Here is a 9,719-nt window from a genome sequence, read left to right as displayed (position 1 = left end):
TTTGGGGCCCATTGTCACCAGGGAATGCTCTGGGAAGGCTCGGCGCTTGGCCAATTTCCCCTCCCTCCCATTCTTGCACGAGTATTGTTTTCCATAACCCTTCACTGTCGGCCGCTGGGAGGGGCACGTTTGTCGCCGCAGATGGACCGGGCCTCCCTGCCTCCCACACCAGGACACGGGAGCCGTGACTTTCTGGGACGGTTTATTGAGGGGACGGGGCTCAGTCCTTCTTGGCAGCTGCCTTCCTCATGGCGGCCAGGACGTTGCTCAGCTCCTCTCGCTTCCTCTTGGCACGGATGTGGGTCCCGACCTGCCCAGCAAGAAGGCCATCGTCAACTGGGCCCCGCTCTCACCCGGTCCCGCTCCCCTGGCGCCCACCTACCCTCTTCTTGATGAACTTGAGAGCCCGTTTGTCCTTGGAGACCTTGAGCAGCTCCATGGCGCGCCGCTCGTAGGGGGCAAAGCCGCACACCTCCCGGATCATGTCCCGCACGAACTTGGTGTGCTTGGTGAGGCGCTGCGGGGCAGGCGGGCCGTCGGGGCGCCGTCCGGGCCAGGAGACGCCGCCCGGGCCCCCCGCGCCCCGGCGCCTCATGTGCCGCCTGTCCCCCGCCCACAGTCCCCGGCACCCCGACAGCCGGACGCCCCCGGAGGGAACGCGGGTTTCCGCAAGGCCCGGCCCTTGGGGCAGACCGCGGCCTGCACCGGGGCCCGCCACGCAGGGGGACCCCGCCCCGCAGCGGCCGACTGCTCCCCGCACTCACCCCGCGGCGGCGGCTGTGCCTCGGCTTGCTCACGTTCTTGGTCACCTTGTGGCCCTTGTTGAGGCCCACGGCCATGGGGTAGCGCAGAGCCATGGCTGCGGCAGGCGGTGGGGAGAAGGGCTCGGGTGAGTCCTGGCTCGGAGCCCGTGCCCACCGCCCTTCGCAGCGGCTTCCTCGGGCGCGCTCGCCGGGCCCGACCAGCCCCCGACCCGCCCAGTGGCTCCGGGGTCCGGATGGCGGGGGATGGAGGGCCCCGTACGAAAGAACTCACCTGCGGATCGGCAATGGCTGCTGGGGCGGAAGGGCCGGCGCCACACGGAACTCTGGGATATCAGTCACGGCTGGAGGCGCCGACCAGAGGCTCCAGCGGCGCGCGCGCCCCCTGGCGTCCGGAGGCTCCGTGAGCATGCGCCTTGACTCACTCCAGTGAGCCCGAGACCAGGGGCCGTGGTCGTGGTGCCTCGATGGCCGGTGGCTGGAGTTCGAATACGCCCTTGTTGGTTGGCCCTGCAAAAGCAACTTCACCTGCCAGACCCCCAACTTTTCCGTATATGCGATGGCACGAAATAAAACCTCCATCAACGGGTTTATTGATTTCACGAAGGGAGCCGTTACAGTGCCTCCTGGTGGCACCTGACGTAGGTGGAGCCAGGATACGGTGCTGAACGACTTGGAATCAGACAGTGGAAACGACAAAAAGTTGTAGCCCCTCCCACCCCTTTGCCCCCTTCTGTCAATCCTACATGTCTCTAGGAGAAAGCCTCAGTTTGGGACTGGTCTGATTGAGGGTGGTCTTGATAACAGAGCCTTGGACAACTCACGATAGCATCTTTTCAGAACATTGTATCCAAACCAGTATTATTTTTCTCAATTTCTTATACAACTAGCACTGGCTTACCACTTGGGGAGGCACTGTCTGTTTTTAATTGACGGATAAGCAGATACGTCCCACATTAGCCCTAAGCTGCAGTGTCATCCTCAGGATAGGAACAACTGTAGGAGGAACTCCAACAGTGAGGCTCTAAGATCCTGGCCTCCCAGGGCCTAGGGCCTGGTTCCACTGTGACTGAGGCTGCAACCAGGTCCTGCAGGACACTCAGTGCCCTTGCCTCCACCACTGACTCCGAGGGAAGCCCATCCTGCCTCAGTCTCCGTCTCTCCACCTCTAAAATGGGGTTGACAGTTCTGGACCCTCTCCCGGCTCCTACAAATTAAAAGGCATAAAGAATTCGAATAACAGATGCACATATGCAAGGGAAGAGCTTTATTATGAAACGGGGGGCTGAGTCCAGCCCAGAATGTGCTCTTCTCTTCTTCTTCTCTCCTGGCCATCAGGTGGACAGCAGGTGTCAAGAGTACCAGGACGCCAGCTGGGTGTGGGAAATGCTCCCAGCGAATGAGTGAGAAGAATCAACCAAGACCTGGAGGCTCCAGGGGTGACTCAGGGCACCTTGGGGCACCCACCTCAGGTGACCTGGGGCAGGCCACATCACTTTTGAGCCTGTTTCTTATTTGCACAGAGGAAGCAAAGACCATGTCGCTAGTGGCATTCAGGAAGCCTGGCTGCTCCTTTCCAAGACTGAGAAGGTGCCTGACACCCATGGATTGTCTTGTTTTGCTTTTGTCTTGATGACTCTATCTTGGGCTGTGGCCACCCTCTCAGAGGTGTCTCTGTTAGTGGTTTCAGGGACCCTGGATGGTTCCTCCCCTTCTGGGAAGACGAGCCTCCGGGGACTCAAGCTGCAACTGCAGCGGAAATGTTGAGGTCCTGGCGAATGAACCAAGCCCTGGGGTGCGGCAGCCAGCCCCGGAGCAGGCAGAGCAGGTGGAAGCGCCATGGGTAGAAGACACAGGCGGTCCGCGTAGCACCGCCACGGATCACAGCCAGAGCCGCCTTGGGTCCTGGGGACGCCTTGGCCCTCGCGACACCCCTGGGGAAGGAGACGATAGGGACTGCGGCGCGGGATGGGGGCCTGGGCGGGTCCCCACAGCATGCAATGCATCCTGCATCCCCGTTCCCTACTCGCACCCAGGCCTCACCTGACTCCCTCGACAGTGGAGGCCCGATCCCAGAGGCCTAGGACGCACATGGTGATGGCCACGTTCACATCCTGAACATCCAGCTCCCTCCGCAGGGAGCCGAAGAAGCCATCCAAGGCGAACTTGGCCGCCGAGTACGGTGTGGAGAAGGAGGTGGGCACATGGCCTAGGGGCACGGGAGGGCAGCTGCTGGGAGGCTATGCACTGCTCCCCTTCCTCCAGGATGCCTTCCGGCCCCTCCAGGCAATCATGCAAGAAGCCCCAGTCCTCTCCGAGCCCCTCCCCGGAAGAGCTAGATCTGCATGCACGCACCGAGCAACGTGGACACCACCACCAGGGAGCCCTTGCTGTCAGTCAGGCTGGGCAGCGCCAACGAAGTCAGTTGCACATAACTCAGGAAGTTTACCTGCAGGCGGCGACGTCGAGTCACAGGGCACAGGCGGGGCCCAGCCAAGGAGGGCGGGGCCCGAGGACAGTGGGGGGTTTGAGCTCCATGCCAGGGTGGAGCCAAGGTCGGGAGGGGCGGAGCCTAGGATCCGAAGGGGCGGGGCCCGAACATCATTCGGGAGGAGCCGAGGCAGAGAGGAGGGCGCACCTTGGCGCTCGGGCGGAGCCTCGGGCTGGGAGAGGCGCGCCCCGGCCGGGAGGGCGAGAAGGGGCGGGGCCGGGCCGCGGAAGAAGCGGGGCACCTGCATGAGCCAGTGCGTCGCCTGAGCGCTGCGGACTCGCATGCCGGCCGGAGCGCCGCCGATGTGGTTCAACACGAGGTAGTCCAAACCCCCTGGCCCAGAAACGCCGGTCAGCGCGGGGCTGGCCCTGGGCCTCGCCCAGGTGGGGTTCTGTCCAGAGCGCCTAGGTAGGGTGCCTCGCGCGGGTGGCACCGCCCCACCAGGAGCCCAAAGAATTGTACTCCTTGCATCCTGCAAGGTTTCGCCCCCTTCCAGAGCCCACCCCCTGGCACAGTGGGGGTTCACCCCTGGCCACGCCCAGGCCCCCCTAAGTCTCCGCCCTGAGACACCCGTCACTACTGCACCCCATCCCAGTTCTGGCCCTGACCCTAATGCTCAGGCCAGGGTGCTCTACTTCAGACCCCAGGCCCCGCCCTCACCCAGCTTGTCCAGCGCAAACTGCACCACGTGCTCGGGCGCCTCAGGGGAGGCCATGTCCGCTGCGATGTAGAAGACCTTGGGGGCGCCCAGCTTCCGGCAGTTCCCTACCACCTGGGGGGGCCAGAGCTGCCCGTGGGCCTCTCTTCCCCAGGGGGCCCCCCTCCACCTGCAGGCCACATTGAGGATCCCACCTGAAGTCCCTCCCCTATACTGAATGCAGGTCCCAAAGGACATCATTCTCAAAGTTTCACTCGTGGGTTTGAAACTGGCGGCCGCAGGCCAGAAAGAGCGCCATTTGCTGGACTTAACCACTCACCAACACCCAAGTCTCAGGGGATTTCACATCCATTTCCAGATTTCTGGCTTCTCTTGGGCATCTGGAAAGTTTGTGCCCAGGAGCCCTACATTCCCCTTGAAGTACTAAGAGGCTGTTGCTAAGGAGCGCCCCTGGCCTTTGAGTTTGAGAACTCTGGCTGTCAGCACCCGGCTGTAACTTAGTTCTAAAGAACACTCCCTGCCTTACACTCTCACTGGGATTAGCACAACCCAGAACCCATGAGAAGGTGCTTTATCTACATTTTGCAAATGAAGAAACAGGCAGAGAGAGGTTAGGCGACTTTCCCAAGGAAGCCCATTGTGTGGGATTCAAACTCTGGCTTTCTTCTCCTCATAAGCCCCCAGCCATGAATCTGGAAGCGGGTGGCTCACCTTCTGCAGGAGGGCCTCGGTGTGGGCAGTGAGCACCAGGTGGGAGCCCAGCCGAGCGTAGTGATATGCCAGCTCCTCACCAACACCAGCACTGGCGCCTGTCAGCAGCACACGGGCTCCCTGGAGACTGGCTGGCAGTGAGCAGAGGTGGTCAGGCCAGGGCAGGGCAGAGCCGCAGGCGGGATTCCCTCCCCCACACCCGGGGCACTCACCTGGGGGCACTCACCTGGGTCAAAGCTGTCATCCCAGTAGTAAGCAAAGAGGAGGGCCCCCAGGCCTGTGAGGAGCAGCACCTTCATGGCCCTGGCGCCTGCAGCAGGGGCAGGCTGGCCCACAGCCACACCTGTGTGATGGGTCTTCATTTGATGGTAACACTGAGGCCCTGGACCTGACCCTCCTCCCTGCCCTTCAGGCCACCACCTGGTCCAGCGCCCCACTATCATTCAACTGAACTAGTGATGCCACTTTTCAGTGACCCTACTTTTCCAAGCCTCCTCCCTCCACCCCACAGGCAAATCACACCTTCCCTGGATAAAAGCCAGAAGCTCCATGACCAGAACCCCTTTTCCCTCTGCTCCACTGTACTAGCCTCTTCGCTGTTCCCTGGGCAGCCACCAGCCAGTGGCCATCCCTCTGGTTGGAACGCTGTCCCCACTGTGACCTCTGGCTCCCTGCAAGCCTCAGCACAACTCCTGCTAAGCCTGTGCAGCACCGCTGGCCCCCGCTATCTTCTCTGGAGCCTTGCCTGGCCCCTGGCTTCCCCTCCATCACAGCATGGCCACTGCCTGAAAGCACCATTGATTTGTTACATGTTCACTGTCCCTCTCTCCCTAAAGTGTCAGCAGCTTGAGGGCAGGAAGAAAATAGAAACCTGCTTCTGTTTTCTTCACTGTTGGGTTGTCTGTTTTCTGGTACCCAAGGACACTTAACCACTGAGCCACATCCCTGGCCCTTTTTATTTTTTGAGACAGGGCCCCACCTAGTCGCTTAGGGCCTCACTAAGTTCCTGAGGCTGGCTTTGAACTTGAGATCCTCCTGCCTCATGCTTCTGAGCCACTGGGATAGAGGTTTGATCCACTGCACCTGACTGTTGGGTCTTCACTACCCCAAAACGTGCCAGGCATACAGTAGGTGCTCAGTAGGCACCAGGTTGACATGGAGTGCGGTGAGGGACAGATGGGCAAGAGCTCTGTCTAAAGACACCAGGTGGCTGGACCAGTCGTGGGGCAAAGACATGACTTCGGTGTGGGGGCTACTTCTCTGGGGAGGAGGTAGAGAGCAACAAGCCAGGTTCTTTAAGTTCTGGGGGCCAGAGGTCTCCCGCGAGCCCCTCGCACCTTGCAGTCTCCATCCTCTGAAGTCCATGGGGCAAGGCTCTTCCCAAATCCAGAAGGCTTCGCGGGACCGAGGGCGTGCAGGGGTTGGGGAGCACCCAAACTTCCACTCTAGATTCACCCCTGCGTCCTCCGTCCCGACGTCCGCCCGCCCCTTCCATCCAGCCAGCCGGACCTTTGTCGAGGGACAGCTGGCGGCGCCCCTTCCAGCTGCACGCCTTCTCCCAGGGCGGGGCGGGAACCCCTCACCTGAGCCCACCGGTCCCGCGGGTCTGCCCTGCCCACCCGGCCAGCTGCATCACCCCGCCGCCTATCTGCACCTTCCAGTTCTCCGAGGGCGGATTCCTAAACCGACCTGGTCAAGGGCCAGCCACCCCTCAGCAGGAAGCGCGCGCCCGCCTCGCCTCCCTCCCAGGGCCGGGCCATGGCGCCCCGCGGAGCCCTGCTCCCTCCGGGAGCAGACGAAGAGCTCCAGCCGCGGGATCGGGATGCAGGCGAGGGACGACCAGATGCCGGCAGGACGCCCGGCGCAGCCTCCCGCCTGGACAAAGGGGCCTGTGGCCCGCCGCGGACCCCAACCGCGCACTCACCCGCTCGGGCCTGTTTCCCCACCGTCCACGGGGCCGGGGTCCGCGCCCGCACCGGCGTGAACGATCCTCGGGCCTACCTTCCCGGCGGCGCTCGGCCGACCCTCGACCGCGCCCCCTCCCGCAGGGCCGGGGCCACGTGACGCCCAGCTCCCCTCCGCAGGGGAGGGGACCTGCCGCGGGGACTCCGCGCAAAGGCGTTGCCAGGCAACGGCCTCCGCCCGGCTCTCCCGCTCCCAGCCCCCGCCTCAACCACGCCCCCTGCGGCTGAAGCCGGGAGCCCGATCACGCGACGGGCGCGCGCGCCTCTCTCGGACCGTCCTCGCGTTGCCGTGACAACCGCCTTCTAGGCTTGCTTTTCCAGGCCCGGGCTCTTAGTCCCGTGCGCCGGCGCGGGCAGATCTCTCGTGATCCTTCATCTTCCTGGGTCACCTCAGCTTCACTCGACCCTCGACGCCTCTTACCCCTCGTGCCGCCTGGGTCGGGCCGGACTACATTTCCCAGAGAGCTGTGCGGCGGCTGGGCCCTGAATTTCCCAGAGGCCTCTCCGGGTGGGACCTCAACCTTGCGGAGGAGCCTGAAACGGAACGAGACTCCCACTCCCAGAGGCCTTTGTGGCAGACGAGGAGGACTACACTTCCCAGAGGCCTCTGCGGCGCCGAGACAGGAAGCGGCGGGCGAGTGCAGTGTCCTTGCGCACGGAGCCGAGCGACCATGGTGTCCCGAGTGTGGTCGCTGATGAGGTGCGTGGGGCGTCGGGCGGGCCCCGAGCCTGGGAGGAAGACCCCTCCTCGGGCACCCACCCCGGCCGTTTCCCCGTAGCGTCAGCCTCCTCTCCCTGTCCCATAGGGAAACGGGCTCTTTGGGACGGGCCTCGCGAGGTCCCGCTGCCTTCCGGAGAGCCCTGGCCGCTAGACTCCCTTGCTCGAGAGCCCCCCGAGTCTCAGTTGCCGCGCCTGTGAAGAGGGAGTGCCCAGGGAATCCCACCGTTCGCGTTTATCAGGAGGTTAACGCTCCCAAAGCAGCGAGTGACATTCGGGAAGCGCCCGGCGACACTTAGAAAAACCAGCGGCTTGCCGGCCGAGAGCCCACCCTGGGCTGGAAGACTTTCTAAATGCTTAGGTGTCTTACGTCTGCCCCTTGCACTCTGAGGAACCTTAAAACACCCACTGTCCCTTTCCTGGCCCCATTTTCCAGTGACAGTGGTGTCCAGGGGCCCTGCTTTATGCAGTTGAGTGCTGTGTATAATACAAGTCCGGCACCTTCGGGCGCTCAGGTGTCCTTCGGTTCCCCAGTAGCTGTCAGGCCATACGAGTGTCACCTGAACTGCGAACCCCCAAGGAGAGTCCCATTCCTCCTCGGTGGCCAGCAGTGATCCCTGAGCACACCTCCTGCTGCAGGTTCCTCATCAAAGGCAGTGTGGCTGGGGGTGCTGTCTACCTGGTCTACGACCAGGAGCTGCTGGGGCCCAGCGACAAGAGTGAGGCCGCCCTGCGGAAGGCCGAGGAGGTGGTGCCCCCCGCCGTGTACCAGTTCAGCCAGTACGTGTCCCAGCAGACAGGCCTGCAGATACCACAGGTACCCGAGGCTGACTCTGGGGTGACCTTCAGTCCTCCAGCCCTACTTGGTGTCCTCTGCACCTGGGGGCTGCTGGGAGGCAGAGCCCTTCCCTATTCCCCAGCCCCTCTGCTCCTTTTTTTCCCCAGCTCCCAGCCCCTCCAAAGATCAACTTTCCCATCCGCGAGTCTTGGAATTCAGGTAGGCCCTGTGCCTCTGCAGAGGGGTGGCCCAGACACCCCAGCATGGCTCCCCTCCTGGCTTCCCGGCCCTTCCTTTCTGTCATCCCTCCTCCTGCTCCTGTGTCTCCCCATGGGTCTGAAAGAGGTGAAGGGGCGGAGATTCTGGGAAATGGACCATGATGGAGCCTCCTTGGAGGGCAGGGCTGTGTGTTGTCGGTGGAGTGCAGGGAGGTGGCCTGGGCCACATTGGAGCTTGTCCCATGAGCGTGGCCCTGTGAGCAAGCCCCTTCCCTGCACCTGCCTCAGTTTCCCTGTTGGAAGTTTGGTCTCCAGAGCAGACTTGCTAGCATCAGGCTTCTCTGGCGTTGCTGGGGCGAGGGGCTGCCTTGAGCTGGCGGGGAGCCTCACCAGCTGGTCCCCTTGCCCGGCAGGCATCATCAAGGTGATGTCGGCTCTGTCCGCCGCTCCCTCCAAGGCCCGCGAGTACTCCAGGGAGGGCTGGGAGTACCTGAAGGAGCGCACCAAGTAAGAGTCCGCAGAGGCCGTCCACCCCGCAGAACTGCAGGGCGCCAGGGACTGGAGGTTCCAGACTGGCACCGCACCCCGAGGGCAGCTCCCGGCCTTGCCGGCCCAATAAAGGACTTGAGAACCATTTTCCAGCCTGTGTGTGGGCCCTGGGAGTCACTGCGGGCCTGAGCTTCTGGCTCCTGGTGCTTCCTTGAAGCTCGGCCTTGTCCCCAGGCTAGCTTACCACTTTGCTGTCGTGGACTGACAGCCTGGCCTGCGGTCCCCACACAGTGCTCGGGCACCCCGAAGGGTGAGCCTGTGCAGGGACTTCCTGATTCCTGGCGGTCTGAGCCCAGGGGAGTCGGTCCGGAGGGACTTAGTGCAGGGAGCTCCTGCTTGGCACCACAGGAGCCCCAGTGCCACCGATTCGCCTGCTCAGCCCCTTGGGTCTTAGTCCAGTCCTGGTGCTTCTCCTGGCCACCACCTTCCTGCCACCCCATCCCTGACACCCCTGGTGATGCCTTGAGTGCCCAGGCTGGTGGTCCCGTGCTGGGGGTCCCTCTACCAGAACACAGGCCCAGCCTCGTCTCCCAAGTATCCCGGGACCCTAGCCCACACTGACCCCACACTGGGTCAGCTGCCTGCAGCCTGTGTCTCCCCCCATGAGGCTGAAACTCCAGCAAGGTGTGCTGGTCCGGGGTTCCCGGGAGGGCCCTGTAACCCAGCCACAGAGCCTGTCCCATAGCTGGTGATGGCAAGAAACTGGTGTCAGGAAACCAGAGAGCAGTTTCCTAGGAGATGAGCTTGGTGGGAGTCGGGTGCCTTCCTAGGACGCTGTGCCAGGAACAGGGAGCAGGGGCAGGATCCCCCTTCCTAGGAGTTTGGGGGCAGAGGGAAGATGTTAGAGGTGAAGGGAACAGAGTCCTAGCAG

At 62.9% G+C, this 9,719-nt stretch overlaps 3 protein-coding genes across 8 annotated transcripts; 1 reads left to right on the top strand and 2 right to left on the bottom strand.

Moving 5' to 3' along the window:
- Positions 1–185: 185 nt before the first annotated feature.
- On the bottom strand, positions 186–1,102 carry Rpl36 (ribosomal protein L36). Its single transcript, XM_047531974.1, has 4 exons — positions 1,036–1,102; positions 765–859; positions 383–517; positions 186–310 (listed from the first exon to the last, which is right to left on the bottom strand). The coding sequence occupies exons 2-4, from the start codon at positions 855–857 to the stop codon at positions 221–223; spliced, it is 318 nt and encodes a 105-aa protein (XP_047387930.1). The 5' UTR covers positions 858–859; positions 1,036–1,102; the 3' UTR covers positions 186–220.
- Positions 1,103–2,300: 1,198 nt separating this feature from the next.
- Positions 2,301–7,038, bottom strand: Hsd11b1l (hydroxysteroid 11-beta dehydrogenase 1 like). 6 transcript variants are annotated; one of them, XM_047530755.1, is made up of 8 exons: positions 6,546–7,038; positions 4,848–6,310; positions 4,622–4,752; positions 3,913–4,024; positions 3,494–3,585; positions 3,117–3,333; positions 2,805–2,970; positions 2,301–2,695 (listed from the first exon to the last, which is right to left on the bottom strand). In XM_047530755.1, the coding sequence occupies exons 2-8, from the start codon at positions 5,062–5,064 to the stop codon at positions 2,500–2,502; spliced, it is 1,131 nt and encodes a 376-aa protein (XP_047386711.1). In that variant the 5' UTR covers positions 5,065–6,310; positions 6,546–7,038; the 3' UTR covers positions 2,301–2,499. The 6 variants fall into 6 exon arrangements, with proteins under 6 accessions (XP_047386711.1, XP_047386712.1, XP_047386710.1 ...); XM_047530756.1 differs by having other exon boundaries at positions 3,117–3,210; positions 6,546–7,036; XM_047530754.1 differs by having other exon boundaries at positions 3,211–3,585.
- Positions 7,039–7,129: 91 nt separating this feature from the next.
- On the top strand, positions 7,130–8,933 carry Micos13 (mitochondrial contact site and cristae organizing system subunit 13). The gene is made up of 4 exons (XM_047530760.1): positions 7,130–7,285; positions 7,943–8,120; positions 8,249–8,300; positions 8,713–8,933. Exons 1-4 carry the CDS (start codon positions 7,257–7,259, stop codon positions 8,808–8,810), a joined length of 357 nt encoding a protein of 118 aa, XP_047386716.1. The 5' UTR covers positions 7,130–7,256; the 3' UTR covers positions 8,811–8,933.
- Positions 8,934–9,719: the final 786 nt, after the last annotated feature.

The sequence above is a fragment of the Sciurus carolinensis genome, chromosome 17, assembly GCF_902686445.1.
Source record: "Sciurus carolinensis chromosome 17, mSciCar1.2, whole genome shotgun sequence".
Classification (NCBI taxonomy): Eukaryota; Metazoa; Chordata; class Mammalia; order Rodentia; family Sciuridae; genus Sciurus; species Sciurus carolinensis.
Note: the sequence above shows the minus strand (reverse complement) of the source record. Positions and strands in the feature narration are given on the sequence as shown.